General features: G+C 41.7%; 1 protein-coding gene across 3 annotated transcripts in view; it reads right to left on the bottom strand.

The window, feature by feature from the left end:
- The window catches only part of zwilch (zwilch kinetochore protein), a 52,894-nt gene that overhangs the window by 10,569 nt on the left and 21,497 nt on the right, over positions 1 to 20,828 (bottom strand). For all 3 annotated transcript variants that reach the window (XM_060852945.1, XM_060852947.1, XM_060852946.1), the window contains exons 11-16: positions 17,842 to 17,950; positions 16,786 to 16,865; positions 14,126 to 14,282; positions 8,543 to 8,571; positions 8,301 to 8,437; positions 763 to 858 (exon numbers count right to left, since the gene is read on the bottom strand). In XM_060852945.1, the coding sequence (XP_060708928.1) occupies positions 763 to 858; positions 8,301 to 8,437; positions 8,543 to 8,571; positions 14,126 to 14,282; positions 16,786 to 16,865; positions 17,842 to 17,950 (608 nt within the window). The remainder of the gene's footprint in view (positions 1 to 762; positions 859 to 8,300; positions 8,438 to 8,542; positions 8,572 to 14,125; positions 14,283 to 16,785; positions 16,866 to 17,841; positions 17,951 to 20,828) is intronic.

Here is a 20,828-nt window from a genome sequence, read left to right as displayed (position 1 = left end):
AGGTATCACAACTATGACAAACATTAAAACCAAACATTGATTTACTCTACATTGCTCCCAAATTAAAGCTTCATAGTACAAATACAGACTCCCATACATTAACTGGATGGCTGCTCACTCCATCATTCTATCTTTAGCTGGATCATGCTCCCTACATTTGAATCACAAGTTCACCGATCTTTCTCATCATCCAGTCACAGACCAATACTATTCACCACCATAATGTCCCCCCTCCATTTTTATTCTCCTATCCTCTGGAAACACTTTCTGTTTGATACCTTCCTTCCTGTACTTGAGAATGTTTTTTTTAAGAGTGTGGAAACAGGCCCTTCGGCCCAACAAGTCCACACCGACCCGCTGAAGCGCAACCCACCCAGACCCATTCCCCCACATTCTTGGACTGAGGGAGGAAACCGGAGCACCCGGAGGAAACCCACGCAGACATGGGGAGAATGTGCAAACTCCACACAGTCAGTCGCCTGAGGTGGGAATTGAACCCGGATCTCTGGTGCTATGAGGCAGTAGTGCTAACCACTGTGCCACCGTGCCGCCCACATTCTTCTCAACTATCTTCTTGCTCCCTTGACTCTATCTTGATTTTTTTCTCCTTTATTCTGTCATAATGAACATCCAGTCAAATTTTTTTGAAACCCTCATTACATGAAATGTTACAAACCTGTGCTGTATATTAAACTTTATTTTTCCCCCCAAGAAGACAATGTGCAACTATGAAAACATTTATATTTTAGGAATGAACCTTACTTCTCATAGAAAGCATTGATGGTTGTGGGTCTGATTGGCAATTGAAAAACATGCTGTTCATCAAGTGGATTGTCTTTGTAGTATCGCAAGCACGACCTGACAACAGAAAGAAATCGTACAAATTTTAAAAATAATGAATGAAACAGCAAAGAAATGAAGAGAAATTTGCAATAACTTCACAATAATTGTACTGTCAGTGTATAAAAAAAAAGGGATGTGCAGTCAATTCCTATCCTCACAATGAAGTGTGTTGTCAATAAAATATTTATTGTATAGTGACATACAAGTTATTTGAAGTTTTGAAAATTCCTTCAAAAATGAGGGTTGCCTTCTATCTTAATTATAAAATGTAAACTACCACAGATGGTGTAAGAATTTGTTGGTCACTGCGCATGTGTCTGAACTCCCACACATGGTCCCAGATCGTCTGCTTGATTGCATGCATCAATTTACAAAGGGGAATATAGCTGTAAACATGAAAGCTCTTAATGTGTATTAACTAGCTGAAAAATATTGGATGGGGAGTGTGGGTTACCTTATACCCAAATATAGCCCTTAGGATGCATTTTAGTGGCAAAAGTATGTCTGGTCTTATACTGCAAACTGACCAATACTCATGATCTATGGCACCCCATAGAAACATAGCACTAAAAGAAGTCATTAGTTCTATCATGTTTTAGTTAGTCATTTGCTACAGCAATTCAAAATCAATAGCATTGCCTTACTTGATCTCTTTTCACAGCCTTTTAGCCTTATTGTTTCAAAAGGGATTTCAAACTATCATTGGTATTCGGAAACGGGTGACTTAACCTTTCTCTTGCAGTTTGTTTGAAAGGATATTTCATGATGATTTACGCATCACAATCATCCACCATGAATCCTCTAAATTCTATGTAAATTATTTGAAATTCCTCTTCTTCCCAACTCAAAATGATATTAATAACATATCTCCATCACCGTCTTGTATTTAAAACCTTTAGAGGATGGTAAATAATTCTGCTCAGTTTCTATTTTATGCACCTTCTGCAGTAAAGTCAAAATGCACAGAACTCCAAGTGAAAGGAAAATCATTTCTAATTTCCTCCCTAATCTAGATTGGTTTCGAAGCCAAATATCAAAGTTGATTCCCATGTATGAATTAATAACAACAAAATTCAATCATATAAACAGAAACCAATGTTGACTGAGTGAAATAATACATTGCTGTTTCCAGGTACTTCATTTTAGGAAGGGAGAAGAGAAATGAGAAGTTAACAAAATGGACATATAAAAGGGGGAAGCAGTAGATGTAACACATTTGGATTTTCAGAAGACATTTGATAAGGTACCACATATTAAGCTAGTTAATCAGAGCCCATGGTGTTGGAGGCAGTATGTTAGCATGGATAGAGGATGATCCCTGGAATGGCAGGTCTAACATATGAGGAACGGCTGAGGATCCTGGGATTGTATTCATTGGAGTTTAGAAGATTAAGGGGAGACTTAATAGAGACGTGCAAGATAATACATGGCTTGGAAAGGGTGGAAGCTAGGAAATTGTTTCCATTAGGCGAGGAGACTAGGACCCGTGGACACAGCCTTAGAATTAGAGGGGGTCAATTCAGAACAGAAATGCGGACACATTTCTTCAGCCAGAGAGTGGTGGGCCTGTGGAATTCATTGCCACGGAGTGCAGTGGAGGCCGGGACGCTAAATGTCTTCAAGGCAGAGATTGATAGATTCTTGTTGTCTCGAGGAATTAAGGGCTACGGGGAGAACGCTGGTAAGTGTAGTTGAAGTGCCCATCAGCCATGATTGAATGGCGGAGTGGACTCGATGGGCCGAATGGCCTTACTTCCACTCCTATGTCTTATGGTCTTAATAGCTAACTAATAGAAGACAGAGTTGAGATAAGGGGGCATTTTCAAGATGGCAATCTGTAACAAGGGGAGTGCCACATAGATCAGTACTGAGGGGCACAATTATTTACAACATATAATAATCTCGATGAGGAAAAAGTGAATGTACTGCAGCAATGTTTGTGGATTACACAAAAATAGGTAGGAAAGCAAATGATGTGGATGACACAGACTCTGCAGAGGGATTTAAACAGGTTAAGTGAGGTGTCAATGGGGGAGCACTCTGGGGCCAGCGACCATAATTCTATTTGTTTTAAATTTGTGATGAAAAAGGATAGACCGGATCTAAAATCCGAAGTTCCAAATTGGAGAAAGGCTAATTTTGACAGTATTAGGCAAGAACTTTCGAAAGCTGATTGGAGGTAGATGTTCACAGGTAAAAGGTCGGCTGGAAAATGGGAAGCATGCAGAAATGACATAACGAGAATCCAGAGAGAGTATATTCCTGTCAGGGTGAAAGGGAAGGCTGGTAGGTATAGGGAATGCTGGATGACTAAAGAAATTGAGGGTTTGGTTAAGAAAAAGAAGGAAGCATATGTCAGGTGTAGACAGGATAGATCGAGTGAATCATTCGAAGAGTATAAAAGGAAGTAAGAGTATACTTAAGAGGAAAATCAGGAGGGCAAAAATGGGACATGAGATCATGTTGGCAGGGTTCAGTGTTGGGGCCACAGCTGTTCGCATTATATATTAATGATTTGGATGAGGGGACTGGGGGCATTCTAGCGAAGTTTGCAGATGATACGAAGTTAGGTGGACAGGCAGGTAGTACTGAGGAAGTGGAGAGGCTACAGAAGGATCTAGATAGTTTGGGAGAGTGGTCCAGGAAATGGCTGATGGAATTCAACGTGAGCAAATGCGAGGTCTTGCACTTTGACAAAAAGAATAAAAGCATAGACTACTTTCTAAATGGTGAGAAAATTAGTAAAGCCAAAGTACAAAGGGATCTGGGAGTGCTAGTCGAGGATTCTCTAAAGGTAAACATGCAGGTTGAGTCCGTGATTAAGAAAGCGAATGCAATGTTGTCACTTATCTCAAGAGGGTTGGAATATAAAAGCAGCGATGTGCTACTGAGACTTTGTAAAGCTCTGGTTAGGCCCCATTTGAAGTACTGTGTCCAGTTTTGGTCCCCACACCTCAGGAAGGACATACTGGCACTGGAACGTGTCCAGCGGAGATTCACACGGATGATCCCTGGAATGGTAGGTCTAACATATGAGGAACGGCTGAGGATCCTGGGATTGTATTCATTGGAGTTTAGAAGATTAAGGGGAGACTTAATAGAGACGTGCAAGATAATACATGGCTTGGAAAGGGTGGACGCTAGGAAATTGTTTCCATTAGGCGAGGAGACTAGGACCCGTGGACACAGCCTTAGAATTACAGGGCGTCAAGTCAGAACAGAAATGCGGACACATTTCTTCAGCCAGAGAGTGGTGGGCCTGTGGAATTCATTGCCACAGGGTGCAGTGGAGGCCGGGACGCTAAATGTCTTCAAGGCAGAGATTGATAGATTCTTGTTGTCTCGAGGAATTAAGGGCCAAGAGGAGAACGCTGGTAAGTGTAGTTGAAATGCCCATCAGCCATGATTGAATGGCGGAGTGGACTTGATGGGCCGAATGGCCTTGCTTCCACTCCTATGTCTTATAGTCTTATGGCAAATAGAATTAAGGCGAATCCAAAGGGTTTTTACAAATATATTGAGGACAAAAGGGTAACTAGGGAGAGAATAGGGCCCCTCAAAGATCAGCAAGGCAGCCTTTGTGTGGAGCCGCAGAAAATGGGGGAAATACTAAATTAATATTTTGCATCAGTATTTACTGTGGAAAAGGATATAAAAGATATAGACTGTAGGGAAATAGATGGTGACATCTTGCAAAATGACTAGATTACAGAGGAGGAAGTGCTGGATGTCTTGAAACGGTTAAAGGTGGATAAATCCCCAGGACCTGATCAGGTGTACCCGAGAACTCGGTGGGAAGCTAGAGAAGTGATTGCTGGACCTCTTGCTGAGATACTTGTATCATCGATAGTCACAAGTGAGGTGCTGGAAGACTGGAGGTTGGCTAACGTGGTGCCACTGTTTAAGAAGGACGGTAATGACAAGCCAGGGAACTATAGACTGGTGAGCCTGACCTCAGTGGTGGGCAAGTTGTTGGAGGGAATCCTGAGTGACAGAATGTACATGTAGTTGGAAAGGCAAGGATTGATTAGGGATAGTCAACAAGGCTTTGAGCATGGGAAATCATGTCTCACAAACTTGCAAGGTTAGATCTCATGGAATACAGGGAGAAATAGCCATATGGATACAGAACTGGCTCAAAGGTAGAAGACAGAGCGTGGTGGTGAAGGGTTGTTTTTCAGACAGGAGGTCTGTGACCAGGGGACTGCCACAAGGATCGGTGCTGGGTCCTCTAGTGTTTGTCATTTACATAAATGATTTGGATGCGAGCATAAGAGGTACAGTTTGTAAGTTTGCAGATGACACCAAAATTTGAGGTGGAGTGGACAGCGAAGAGGGTTACCTTAGATTATAACAGGATCTGGACCAGATGGGCCAATGGGTTGAGAAGTGGCAGATGGAGTTTAATTCAGATAAATGCGAGGTGCTTCATTTTGGGAAAGCAAATCTTAGTAGGACTTACACACGTAACGGTAAGGTCCTAGGGAGTGTTGCTGAACAAAGAGACCTTGGAGTGCAGGTTCATAGCTCCTTGAAAGTGGAGTCACAGGTAGCTAGGATAGTGAAGGCGGCGTTTGGTATGCTTTCCTTTATTAGGCAGAGTATTGAGTACAGGAGCTGGGAGGTCATGTTGTGGCTATACAGGACATTGGTTAGGCCACTGTTGGAATATTGCGTGCAATTCTGATCTCCTTCACATGAAAGGATTCAGAAAAGATTTACAAGGATGTTGCCAGTGTTGGAGGATTTGAAATACAGGGAGAGGTTGAACAGCTGGGGCCGTTTTCCCTGGAGCGTCGGAAGCTGAGGGGTGACCTTATAGAGGTTTACAAAATTATGAGGGGCATGGATAGGATAAATAGGCAAAGTCTTTTCCCTGGGGCCGGGGAGTCCAGAACTAGATGGCATAGGTTTAGTGTGAGAGGGGAAATATGTAAAAGAGACCTAAGGGGCAACTTTTTCACATCTATGGAATGAGTTGCCAGAGGTTGTGGTGGAGGCTGGTACAATTGCAACATTTGAGAGGCATTTGGATGGGTATATGAATAGGAAGGGTTTGGAGGGATATGGGCCGGGTGCTGGCAAGTGGGACTAGATTGGGTTGAGATATCTGGTCGACGTGGACAGGTTGGACCGAAGGATCTGTTTCCATGTTGTACATCTCTATGACTCTATGTATCTAAGTGACTGGCAAGACTTGACAGATGAAATATAATGTGGGAAAATGTGAGGTTATAGACCTTGACAAGAAAACTTGAAAAGCTGAATACTATTGAAATGGACAAAGACTGCAGAATGCTACAGCGCTTTGGGATTTGGGAGCCCTTAACCAGGATTTGCAAAAGGCTAGCATCCCCCAAGATCACCAGGAAATAGGGAATGAAAATGGCATGTTGTCTTTTATTTCACAAGGCATGGAGTATAAAAGTAGGAAAGTATTCCTAAAACTATGCAAGACACTAATCATACCACAGCTGCTAAATATTTTAGGTTCCTTATTGAAGGCAATTGGTTGAGGAAATTGGGCCTTATCTCTTCAGCTTTATTGAAATATACAAGACTCTTAGGGGAACTGGACAGGTACATGCAGTAGTTTCTCCTTGTAGGATAGTCTAGGACCAGACTGCATAATTTTAGAATAAGACCATAAGACATAGGAGTGGAAGTAAGGCCATTCGGCCCATCGAGTCCACTCCGCCATTCAATCATGGCTGATGGGCATTTCAACTACACTTCCCAGCGTTCTCCCCGTAGCCCTTAATTCCTCGAGACAACAAGAATCTATCAATCTCTGCATTGAAGACGTTTAGCGTCCCGGCCTCCACTGCACTCCGTGGCAATGAATTCCACAGGCCCACCACCCTCTGGCTGAAGAAATGTGTCCGCATTTCTGTTCTGACTTGACGCCCTCTAATTCTAAGGCTGTGTCCACGGGTCCTAGTCTCCTCGCCTAATGGAAACAATTTCCTAGCGTCCACCCTTTCCAAGCCATGTATTATCTTGTACGTCTCTATTAAGTCTCCCCTTAATCTTCTAAACTCCAATGAATACAATCCCAGGATCCTCAGCCGTTCCTCATATGTTAGACCTACTTCCAGGGATCATCAGTGTGAATCTCCACTGGACACGTTCCAGTGCCAGTATGTCCTTCCTGAGGTGTGGGGTCCAAAACTGGACACAGTACTCCAAATGGGGCCTAACCAGAGCTTTACAAAGTCTCAGTAGCACATCTCTGCTTTTATATTCCAACCCTCTTGAGATAAGTGACAACATTGCATTCGCTTTCTTAATCACGGACTCAACCTGCATTTTTACCTTTAGAGAATCCTCGACTAGCACTCCCAGATCCCTTTGTACTTTGGCTTTACTAATTTTCTCACCATTTAGAAAGTAGTCTATGCTTTTATTCTTTTTGTCAAAGTGCAAGACCTCGCACTTGCTCACATTGAATTCCATCAGCCATTTCCTGGACCACTCTCCCAAACTGTCTAGATCCTTCTGTAACCTCCCCACTTCCTCAGTACTACCTGCCTATCCACTAACTTCGTATCATCTGCAAACTTCGCTAGAATGCCCCCAGTCCCCTCATCCAAATCATTAATATATAATGCAAATAGCTGTGGCCCCAACACTGAACCCTGCGGGACACCGCTCGTCACTGGCTGCCATCCTGAAAAAGAACCTTTTATCCCAACTCTTTGCCTTCTGTCGGACAGCCAATCCTCAATCCATCCCAGCAGCTCACCTTGAACACCACGGGCCCTCACCTTGCTCAGCAGCCTCCCGTGTGGCACCTTATCAAAGGCCTTTTGAAAGTCTAGATAGACCACATCCACTGGGTTTCCCTGGTCTAACCTACTTGTCACCTCTTCAAAGAATAAGGGATCACACATTAAAAGACAGAGATGAGGATGAATTTCTTCTCTCAAGGGGTCATGAATTTGTGGAATTGTTTTTCACAAGGCTGTCAAGGCTGAGATAGATAGACTTTTAAAAATTAAGGGAATCAAGTGTTAAAGGGAAAAGAAAGGGAAGAGCAGTTGAGGATTGACAGATCAATCATGAAGGCATTGCATGCAAGCAGATTAGATGGGCTGAATGGTCTACATCTACACCTACATTTATGGTCTTAAACAGAGAGATCAGACCCAACAGGTCAGCAGCAGAATTTTTAAAAAATGGAACAACAGGGAGAATAAGATAAATAGTATTTAGATAATAAAACTTTGCTTTTAAAAGTCCTTAAATTGCGAGGGAAAAAAAGGAGATAAAGAGTTTAACAGGCTTGAGATTCTGGAAAAGAACAAATTACAATTGAAAATTGGATACAAATGTTAGTTTCAGTGCACTGACAAAACCTCATTAACAAAAAAAAAGCCTTAAAGCAAAGAAAGCGTTTTTCTGGTGTAACGCAGACTAGTTTGTGCTGGAATATCTGAATTAAGTAAAGGACTCACTGAGTCAGTGTGAAGAGGTTTTCATGGTTCAGGTTCAGGAAGGCACTGCAACTCACCACCAGCTCAAGCATGTGGTGAAGTTTTTGAAGACGGATCATCTGTTCTTCCAGGTTTACAGTGCAATTCACAAAGTAATCCTGCAGAACAAACAGCAACAGTAATTTAAAAACTAGTTATTAAAAGAGAAGAAACTAAAAGGCAAGTTCTTTTCTGTGATTTATAAATGAGCTCATTGTTCTTACCAAGTAATTCAATGTAGTGAGTTCTTGACCTGGAAGAAAATAATTTCTCAATGATTTTCACTGTATTGTATAGGAATGAAACTTAATTATATACATTTTTCTGAGTGAAGTACTATCGCAGGCTACAAGATACATTAGTACATAACATTTTCTACAGCACATTTTCTGCTTCCAACTCACGAAATCTGGAATACACTTTTTCAAGTCGAGCAAAAGCATTCTTGCACTTTTTCTAGTGCTGTTTACTGGCCTTAAGATACAGGAACAGAATTAAGCCATTTGAATTATCAAGTCTGCTCCAGCATTCGATCATGGTTTATATGTCTTTCATTCTCCTGCCTTCTTCCTGTACTCCTTGATCCCCTTACTTATCAAGAACCTTGCAATTTTGCAGATTTGTAGCTCAGGTTTTGGATCAGGTTGTAAGTTTGTTCGCTGAGCTGGTAGATTTGTTCTCAGACTTTTGGTCACCATGTTAAGCCTCTGATGAAGCACTGGTGTTCTGTCTAACCTATGTGTGTGTCTTGGTTTGTTATCACTTTCAGTTCTGTTTCTGAGAGGTTGGTAAATGGGGTCCAATCAATGTGTTTGTTGATGCAGTTCTGGTTTGAATACTAAGCCTCTAGGAATTCCCGTGTGTGTGTGTCTCCGTTTAGCTTGTCCCAGGATGAATGTATTGTCCCAGTCGAATTGGTGCCCTTCTTCGTCTGTGTAAGAATACTAGTGATAGTTGGTTATGTGTTTTGGTGGATAGTTGGTGCTCATATATCCTGGTGGCTAGTTTTCTGCCAGTCTGTCCAATGTAAAGTTTGTTGCAGTCCTTGCAGGGTATTTTGTATATGACATTCATTCTGCTGGCTGCTAGTACAAGGTCCTTTAAGTTCATCAGGACTTATTTCAGTATGATGTAGGTTTGTGGGCTACCATGACACCTAGAGGCCGGAGTAGTCTGGTTGTCATCTCTGAAATGTCTTAGGACTCGTTGGACTGCGCTTGTCAGGTACCCGTTGTTCCTGAATATGTTGTATACAAGTTTTTCCTCAGCTTCTCATAGTTCCTGGGTGTTGCAGTGTGTTGTGACTCATTTAAATAATGTCCTGATGCAGCTCTGTTTGTGAGTGTTGGGATGATTGCTCCTGTAATTGAGCATTTGGTAAGTGTATGTGGCTTTCCTGTAAATACTGGTCTGCAGCTCTCCATTGGCTTTTCATTCTGCTGTGACGTCTTGGAAGGGGAGTCTGTTTTTGTCCTCTTCCTTTCTGGTGAACTTTATACCGGTAAGGATGTTGTTAATGTGTTTGTGGGTTTCTTCTAAATTGTTGCACAAACACATTAACAACATCCGTACCAGTATAAAGTTCACCAGAAAGGAAGAGGACAACAACAGACTCCCCTTCCGAGATGTCACAGTAGAATGAAAAGCCAATGGAGAGCTGCAGACCAGCATTTACAGAAAAGCCACATATACTGCCCAGATTCTCAACTACAGGAGCAATTGTCCCACAAACAGAGCTGCATCAGGACATTATTTAAATGAATCACAACACATTGCAGCACCCAGGGACGATGAGAAGCTGAGAAAAACATCTAATCAACATATTCAGGAACAACAAGTACCCAATAAACGGAGACCGCAGATTCCTATACAACAAACTTAAACAAGACGACACAACATGCCCAGATATTCTAGCCACCCTGCCATACATTAAAGACATTTCGGAGGTGACGACCAGGCTACTCTGGCCCCTAAGTGTCATGGTAGCCCACAAATCTACCACACTGAAACAGCTACTGATGAATTTAAAGGACCCCTTACCAACAACCAGCAAAACAAACATTATATACAAACTACCCTGCAAGGACTGCAACAAACATTATTCTGGACAGAAGGGCACACAACTAGCCACCAGGATACATGAGCACCAATTAGCCACCAAAAGACATGACCAACTATCACTAATATTCATACACACAGACGAAGAGGGACGCCAGTTTGACTGGGACAATACATTCATCCTCTATTCTTCCTTCCAAAGTGCATACCTCCATATTTTTCCATCTTTATTCTGTCAATTATTTGCCTACTTTCCTCATCTGTCCATGTCATTCTGTAGCCTCCCTGCCTTCTCAATACTACCACTCCCTCCACACATCTTTTTGTCATCTGCAAATTCAGCAACAATGCCCACAGTTCATTTGTCCAGATTGTTAATGCATAATGTGAATGCTTGGGTTCCCAACACTGATCTCTATGGAACCCCTCTTATTACTGGGTGCTGTCTTAAAAAAAAGATCCCTTTAACCCCACCCTCTACCTTCTGCCAGTCAAACAATCTTCTATCCATGCCAGTATCTTGCCCTGAATGTAACAGGCTCTTAACTATGGCACCTCATCAAAGGCTTTCTGGAAATCCAAATAGATCACATCTTAGCTCTCCTTTGTCTCAAATGCTCATTATCTCCTTGAAGAATTCTAATAGATTTGTTGGGCATGACCTCCCTTTAATGAAGCTGTGCTGACTCAATTTTACCATCCAAGTGCTCCAAAAGCTCATCCTTAATCATGGACTCTAACAAAAGAGGTCAGGGTCACTAGGTTATAACTTCCCCCTTTTGCCTCCCTCCATTCTTAAACAGAGGTATTACATTAGCCAATTTCTAGTGCTCTGGGATGTTCCCTGACCCCAGTGATTCCTAAAAGATCATCATCAATCCCTCCACAATCTCTGCAGACCTCTTAGGTGTTGCCCATCCAGTTGGGGTGATATATGCATCCTCAGACCTTTCAGGTTCTCCAGCACATTCTCCTTAGCGATGGCCACTACACTCACCTCTGGCCCCCGACTCTTATGAAGTTCTGATATGCTACTGTGTCTTCCACCATGAACAATGTGAGGAGCTGCATTTTGGGAAAGCAAATCTTAGAAGGACTTATACACTTAATAGTAAAGTCCTAGGGAGTTTGCTGAACAAAGAGACATTGGAGTGCAGGTTCATAGCTCCTTGAAAGTGGAGTTGCAGGTATTAGAATAGTGAAGGCGGCATTTGGTTTGCTTGCTTTTATTGGTCAGAGTATTGAGTTACAGGAGTTGGGAGGCCATGTTGCGGCTGTACAGGACATTGGTTACGCCACTGTTGGAATATTGTGTGCAGTTCTGGTCTCCTTCCTATCAGAAAGATGTTGTGAAAGCATTCAGAAAAGGATGTTGCCAGTGTTGGAGGATTTGAGCTGTAGGGAGAAGTTGAATAGGCTGGGGCTGTTTTCCCTGGAGTGTTGGAGGCTGAGGGGTGACTTTATAGAGGTTTACAAAATCATGAGGGGCATGAATAGGATAAAAAGACAAAGTCTTTTCCCTGGGGTAGGGGAGTCCAGAACTAGAGGACATACTTTTAGGGTCAGAGGGGAAAGATATAAGAGACTTAAGGGGCAACTTTTTCACACAGAGGGTCGTACGTGTATGGAATGAGCTGCCAGAGGAAGTGGCAGAGGCTGGTACAATTGCAACATTTAAAAGGCATCTGGATGGGGACATGAATAGGAAGGTTTGGCAGGATATGGGCCGGGTCTTGGCAGTGGGAATAGATCGGGTTGGGATATCTGGTCGGCATGGACAAGTTGGAACGAAGGGTCTGTTTCCGTGCTGTACATTTCTAAGACTCTATAACACGGATGCAAAGTACCTCAGTTCCTCAATGATTTCTTTGGTCCCCACTACTACTTTTCCAGTGGCTCGATGTCCACTGTGGTCTCTCTCCTACATACCTAAAAATTTTGTACATTTTTAAAATATATTACTATCGAGCTCACTTTTGTGTTTCATCTTCTCCCCTTCTTATAGCTTTTTTAGTTGTCCTCCTGCTGGTTTTTAAAAGGCTTCCCAATAGTCTTCACACATTGTTTGCTTGTCGTTTGATTTTAAGCTGTTCCTGACGACTCTTATCAGTTATGGCTGCCTCACCCTCCCCGAATGTTTCTTCTTCCTTGGGATGAATGTCTGCTGTGGCTCCCAAATTACCCACAGAAACTCAATCACCTTCAGCCATTTCAACAATGACCTTTCCTCCATCATAAGGTCAGAAGTGGGGATGTATGCCAATGACTTTACAACGCTCAGTACCATTCGCACCTCCTTGGGCCAGGCAATGGCCATCTCTAATGAGAGACAATCTTAATCACTTCCCCTTAACATTACCATCACTGAATCCCCTGCTATTAATAGCCTGAGGCTTATCACTGACTAGAAATTCATTGGACTCACCACATAAACACAATGCCTGAATTTGAACATGGACTGCTTCAGTGTCTGAGAAGTCAGAAATGGGGTTGAACATTGTATAACCATCAGCGAATATCCCTTCTTCTAATCTTATGATAGAGGGAAGGACATTGGTAAAGCAGATGAAGGAGGTTCGACCCAGGATACTACCGAAGAACTCCTTCAGAGATGTCTTGGTAATAAGATAACTGACCTCCAATAACCACAAGCATCTTCCGATGTGTCAGATATGACTCCAACCGGCATAAAGCTTGCCCCTGATTCCCATTGATTCTAATTTTACTGGGGCTGTTTCATGCCACACTCAGTCGAATGCAGTCTTGATATCAAGGGCTGTCATGCTCTCCCCACTTTCAGCTTCCTAATCAAGTCTGCCTGACTACACATCATCAAATCAAAGAATGCTTGCTTCTTAGTGGGCTCTACCATAAGCTGCTCCAAAAGAAAATCTCGTAGACATTCCTTTTCTTGGGATCCACTACCAAATGTATTTTCCTACATATTGAAGTCCTCCATGGTTGTAATAATGCCTTTCTTTATTTTCTGCCCGACATCCTGACTATTGTTCGGAGGCCTGCAGATAGCCTCCATTCGGTTGTTTTTTCCTTTATGCCTTTTTAATTTTACCCACACAGATTCTATGCCTTCCAACCCTATATTGCTTCTTGCTTCAAGACTCTCAATCCTGTGTACAACGGATGAAGGGCTTATGCCCGAAACGTCGATTCTCCTGTTCCTCAGAATGTCTGACTTGCTGTGCTTTTCCAGCACCACACTCTCGACACTCTGTGTACAAAGGATGCCAAACATATTTCTAATTATAGACTCATCTACCATTGCCAGTTTTCTTTCACTGCACACCGCTTGAATGGCCTCCACATTTGAAATGACTTCAACCTTTGATCCTCCTCTAGGGGCAATTTACAACAGATGCTAGAATCTGTACTGAAAACAACAAATGCTGGAGATCACAGTGGGTCAGGCAGTATCCATGGAGAGAGAGCAAACGAACGTTTCGAGTCTAAATGACTCTTCAGAAGCTTGCTCTCTCTCCATGGATGCTGCCTGACCTACTGTGATCGCCAGCATTTGTTGCTTTCAGTCTAATCCTCCTCTCCTCTCTTCATTTGAAATGTACCAAATGTTTGTGCGTATACTCCCCTAGAAGCATGCTAAATGTAACACTGTGAATAAATTCAGTCATATTGCATAAGATCTGTTGTGTGCAGAGAACTTTACAACCAAATGCAGCTTTTTTAAAATCAAAAAAACACACACTAATGGTATTTGATGGAACAACATATACCTATAAAATAGTTTATGTAGTCCCTCTGTAATTTATCCAGTCCTATCTCCAACAGCATTCGGATAGCAGTAATTCCATTAACAGAGACAGTTGGCATGGTGCCCTGGTATGATTGCTGAATCAGCTTACTGAGAGAACTGTTGCTTCCTTGGTGGATCTGGAAAGGGATCATCCATTTTTCAATATTCCAGTTACAGTAAACTTTTTAGAGTTGCAAAAACAAAACCACAATTTCACAAAGTGAATAAGAATGCTTCCCACTCACTTGTAGGTTTCTGGAATGGATAACGTTTTTCTTTACTCTTACACAGAGTGTAGGTGTCACTGACAAGGCCATCAATTGTTATCCATTCCTAACTGCCTTTCAATTGAGTAGCTTATGAGGCTATGTCAGACGGCATTTAAGAGTAAACTGTTGAGAATCTGAAGTAACATGCAGATCAAACGTTGGATTGATGGCAGATTTCCTTTCCTAAGGACATATACAAACAAACCCTTACAACAAATGATCTTAGTTTAGTGGCTACTATTTCTGAGGCTAGCTTTCAATCAGAGTAAACAGCTAGGCATTGGCATAGCGATAACGTCACTGGCCTGGTAATTCAGGAACCTAGGCTAATGCTCTTGGGGTGCGATCGAATCTCATGAGGGACAGCGGTGGAATGTGAATTCAATAAAAATCTGAAATAAAGAACCTAATCAGATTGAGACCACGTAACTGTATGGCATCATTATTTATGGATATATCAATCATATGATGGAAGGAATGTCATTGATGAAGCTGAAGATGGTTGAGCCTGGAACAGTTCCTTGAGGAACTAGGGGTCTTGTGGCGTGGTGGTGATGCCCTTAGTCCTGAAAGCTCAGGTTCAAATCCCACCTGCTCCAGAGGTGTGTCATAACATCACTGAACAGGCTAATTAGAAAATATACTCTGTAAGGAATTCTACAGTGCTTTCCTAGGATTAAGATGATTGACCTTTAACAACCACAACCATATTACTTTGTGCTAAGTATTACTCTAAGCTCATATTCCAGCCTGTCAAACATAATCCTGATACAAGAATACAAGGCAAATAATTCTAGCTATCTGAAGTTTGTGAAAGCAGGAAGATAAACTAGGGTGCTTAGAAGTGATAATCAAAAGTTATGATTAGTCTCAGCAATAATCAGTAAAGAGACTAAAGTAAGTGATATTGCAAAAGCTTGGAACGGAATTCACGAGAGGAAAGAAAGCAAGTCCAAGATTAATTTGTCTATGGACCATTTTTTCCCTACTTTATTTGTTCGCGCACTTTTCTGCTTGCATGTTCTATGCCTTTCCGTGGTTATTAGTTCCAACTTGCTACCGTGCAATCATTAGCATCCACATTTCTATCATGTAAACCTTTCCCCACCCTACCTATTAGTTTAAATGTCTTTCTTCAGACCCAGCTGTACAAATTTTCAAGACTCTGGTGCCTTAATCTGCCCTGGTAGCACGGCTGCCCGTTTCCCCATTACTAGTGCCAGTCTTCCATGATTTGAAACTCACTTCTCCCACAATGATCTCAGTTACCCTACCACCAATTTGCTCATAAATTTGGTAGTAATGCAGAGACTATTACATTTTGTGGTTCTGCTTTATAATTTAGGTCTTATTCCAAATTTAACACATACTTCATTGCATTATACAGTGATAAACCCAGTGGTTCACAAGCATCCTCATGCCAGGGTGTTTCTTTCAATTTAATGACCATCCTGCCAATACAGCCAGTATCGACAATTACAAATAATTAAGCTTGTAAAAAATGGAAATGGTTATCCCAAACATAACAAACATAGGTGGCATGGTGGCGCAGCGGTTAGCACTCCTGCCTCTCAGTGCCAGGGACGCAGGTTCAATTCCAGCCATGGGTGACTGTGTGAAGTTTGCACATTCTCCCAGTGTCTGCATGGATTTTTTCCAGGTGCTTTGGTTTCCTATTACAGTCCAAAAGTGTGCAGGTTAGGTGAATTGACTAAGCTAAATTGCCCATAATATTCAAGGATGTGTAGGTTAGGTGCATTAGTTAGGGCAAATATAAAGTAATAGGGCAGAGGAACGGTTCTGGGTAGGATACTATTTAGAGGGTCAGTGTGGACTTGTTGGGCCAAATGGTCTGTTTCCACACTGTAGGGATTCTGTGATTAAGTAGCATGTCACCATGCCATCAAACTTAACCTGAGGAGATGGTGGAATTCGGACCTAAAGCATGTAAAAGACTTTTCCTACAATGTTCAACTTACCCAAGGATTGATACTAGAGGGCAGCTGGAGAATTAAGCAATAGTAAGAAATCAAGAGACAGGCATGAAAGGTTAAATAGGATGTCACCTACATTCAGCTACTTGTTATCACCAAATGGAAGCATGCAGGCTTCTAACTGGAGCTCCCAGGACTCACAATGCTCCTTCATAGTGCTGGACAATATTGGGACATGCAGTGTGCAAGCAGAACCATTTAAATAAACATGAAAATAATTAAATAAAACAAAGAACTGCAGATTCTGGAGATCTGAAACTAAAACAGAAATTGTTGGAGAAATTAGTCTCTCAGCATCTATGAGAAGAAAGAGTTAACATTTTCAGTTCAATGACTCTTCATCAGAACTGTGATAAATAATTTCTTTTGTTACATACCCACGGTTGAATGTCCTTGCATCTTAAGTGTTGAATGACTAGTGCCAAGCAATCTACAACATCTTGGTAGGAAGAAACAGCTAAAATAAAAGGAAAGAAATGAATACACGAAGTATTTGTTCAAGTACTAAGAAATAAATGCTGCTAAGGTTATCATCTAATATTTTCCAAAAGAATGCTTAAAATCTACTAGAATGAAGGAACAGGTAGTGGATATATTAATTAAGGGTTAATTGGGTGTGAATTGATTGTATAAGTACAAGGAGCTAGTAATCAGTGGGTGTAAATTTAATAGACTGGTTGGCTGAAATAAAATTCTCACTAAAAAGTGAGTTGGACTCTTTAAATACACTCATCTCCTAGTATATATCAGCTAACAGAGTGAAAGAGGGGGAAAGAAACAGTATCACATATCTTTGAGTAAATCATTGAACTCTTAAAGCCATCCTGGTAACTATCACCACAGATGCTACCTCATCTATATAGTACTTCCAGCATTTTCTGTTTTAACGAAGAGAAAAAGTTGATTGGCCTTTGGTGATCACTCTCAGCTAAAGCCGTATTCATGACCATGACAAGTTTTTCAATGCTTCCCTTTTCACAAAGTCTTGATCTCCCTAGTAAATCTCCTATTCTTTTAATATTTCAATTGTATTCATTACTCTGGACAGTACCATGTGATGTCATCCAAGTTGGTAATTTTCAAGCTACTCCCTTAAATTTAAAATTGTTCCAACTGTACCACCGGTTAGCTTAGTTGGCTGGACGGATGGTTTGAGATGCAAAGGGCCGCCATCAGCATAGGCTCAATTTCCGCACTTGCTGAAGTTACCATGAAAGATTCTCCTTCTCAATTTCTCCCTTGAGGCATGGTGACCCTCAGGTTAAACCATCATTTGTTGTCTCTCTCTCTCTCTCTCTAACGGAACAGCAGCTCTATGGTCTACTAAGACTATGATGATTTTACCTTTCATTTTTACCAGTGAGCAGCAAAGCTCAAAGTCTCTGTGTCATTGTGCTTCCCAACAGAAGTAATGTGGCCACAGGCATACGTACTTTTCCTCATCCCAGTCCAAAGCAGCTCTGCAAAATCGAGATCTCCGCGTTCAGGAGCAAATGATGCATGAATGGTTGATTCAACAGCAGCTGCATCACTTTTTAATTTCTGGTATTAAAACAAAGAATTCAAAGAAAAACTAAGACTTTTTTCAAAATTTGTGAGTAGGATATTAGAATTCCTCAAATAAAGATTTGACAGTTCTCCTCTCAGCTGTTCAATTTTCCCCGCCCAGAGCATCGGATTGTGTCATTGGCTTTTAAGATTGTCAATATACTCAATGCAAACTGGTGTGGAGTTTGATATTTTTCAGGGTATAATTTTAACTGATTGGCCGAATTTGAATTTGTTTTTATCTCCAGGCAACGAGCGAATCGAGTTGTTTGACCAAATGTTACATTGTTACCTTATTGAGAACACTTGGTGCTATATCCAGTAGTTCTGCTACTTTTAACTCTCTTAAAGGTACACCCACATCTTCATACACCTCCCCCCTTAAGAAAATGTTAACCACCTAATGAAAAGAGGGCTTTTTATTTAACCTTTTACACACATTACCCTAACATATCGATAATTTTCATATAAATTCACCTCATCTTCTTCCCATATATATGTAGATATGTGTACATAAAACATTAAATAAAGACAAGCTTCATCTAAACTCTCAGTTAAATCCGCGATAATGCGTCTGTGATTACATTCTTCCAACCCACAATATGTATGATTTTAAAGTCAAAAGTCTCTAACACAAGAGTCCAACGAAATAGTCTCATTCTTATCTTTAACATGTTCTGGATTGTGGTCAGTGTACACAATCATCTCTGACACATTGCTTGTGACATACATATTAAAATATTATAAGGCCAATACCAAACTCAATAGTTCCTTTTCGATTGTGGAGTATTTCCTCTGATGGATGTTGTTCTTCTTTGAAAAGTAACCAACTGGCAGTTCAATCCCATCCTCATCTTCCGGGAGGAGTACAGCTCCAACTCCAATGTCACTGGCATCGATGGCAACTTTAAAAGGTTTTGAAAAGGTTTCGTGTAGCTAAAACTGGTTTGGTGGTTAATATCGATTTCTAATGATCTAATGCCTCCTGCATGGTTCTGTTCACCGAAACTTTGTGTTCTTCTTCAGCAAATCGGTTAACAGTGCCACTTCACTGCTGATGTTTGGAACAAAATTCAGATAGAATCCGCTGAGCCCTAAAAATCGAAGCATCTCTTTCTTTGAGGTTGGGTGTGGAAATTCCTCGATGGCCTTCGTCTTTGCGTTCCATGGGGTCAACCTTCCATGACCAATGTTATGTCCCAAGAACGTCACCTCTGCTTTCATAAAATTCCATTTTAAGTTTATCACCAGTTTTGCTTCTCATAGTCATTCAAACAGCTCTGCCAACTGTACCATGTGATCTTTCCAGGACTTACTAAAAATCACTACGTCATCCAAATAGACTGCAGAGTTTGTTAACCCAGCCACCACTCTGTTCATGAGCCTTTGGAACGTGGTGGGCATATGTTCTTCATTCCAAAGGGCATCACTTTAAACTGATGTAGCCCATTTTGGGTTACAAACGCAGAAATTTCTTTCGACATCTCTGCTAAAGGTACCTGCCAGTAACACGCATTAAGTCCAAATTGGTGATGTAACAGGCTTGTTCGACTTTATCGATACAGTCCCCTCGTAATTGGATACAGGTCCGATTCTGTAACCCTTTTAATCTTCCGATAATCCACGCAGAATCGTTGAGTCCCATCCAGTTTGGAAACTAAGACAATCAGTGAACTCCACTCGGTCTGGCTTGGTTCAATGATGTCCTCATCGAGCATGGCCTCCACCTCCATCTGGACCTGTCTGGCTTTGAGAGGATTAAACCTATAGGTGTGTTGTTTTATCAGAGCAGTATTCCCTACGTCTACTTCATGTACAATAGCATTAGTCCTCCCCATCTGACTCTTACATATGTCCTTATACTGTAGTAACAAATCTTTCAACTCCGCTCTATGCTCCTGCAACAGATAGCTTACTAATCTATCCCATACTTCAAGGACTTCTTAATTTCTTAATCTATTTTGAGGCACCTCAAAATCCATATCATCTTAATTTGATTCCTCACTGTGGGGCAATAACTAACACCTATTTCTCCAGTTCTTTCTCTCTAGTATAATACAGTTCACATGATCACATGACATACCCGATTTTTTTTCTCTCTATTTGGCATCTTTACTAAATAGTTCACCTGACTCAAGGTTTTCTCAATTTGATAGGGACTACTAAACATGGCTTTGAAGGAATCTCCTATCATTGGTAACAGTACTAACATGTATCTGGAGACTTTAATCAAGCCAATCTAAGGAAGGTGTTGTCCAAGTACCACTGGAACATTATCTGCCCCGCTAGGGTCCCTAATATTTTAGACCACTACTACACTGCTGGGCAAGATGCCTACCACTCCATCCCCCACCCTCATTTCGGGAACTCTGATCACAATGCAGTGTTTCTTCTCCCGCTTACAGGCAAAAGTTTATGCAGGAGATCCCCCTTACAGATACAGGCTGGTCGAAGAAGGCAGTGGATCAACTCCGGTGCTGTCAGAAATCGGCTGACTGGGACACATTCAAACAGTCCGCAGGTACCTTGGACAAGTACGCCACTACCGTCAGAGACTTTATCAGCAAATGTGTGGAGGACTGCACACCAAGGAAGTCAATCTGGATGGTACCCAACAGGAAACCCTGGATGAATCAGGACATACAGAACCTGCTAAAAACCAGGTGTAAGGCCTTCAGATCAGGAGACCCACTCAAATATAAGGAACCCAAGTATGACTTTCATACAGCCATTAAGAAAGCCAAGGGCCAATACTGATCTAAACTAGAGACCCAGACAGACACCCGGTGACTATGGCAAGGACTGGCTGACATCGCAGGTTCTAAAAAGAGACAGTGCAAGATAGCAGATGATGACACATCCTTCCCAGATT

The sequence above is a fragment of the Hemiscyllium ocellatum genome, chromosome 39, assembly GCF_020745735.1.
Source record: "Hemiscyllium ocellatum isolate sHemOce1 chromosome 39, sHemOce1.pat.X.cur, whole genome shotgun sequence".
NCBI classification, from domain to species: Eukaryota; Metazoa; Chordata; class Chondrichthyes; order Orectolobiformes; family Hemiscylliidae; genus Hemiscyllium; species Hemiscyllium ocellatum.
This window is presented reverse-complemented; position numbering and strand designations above follow the sequence as displayed.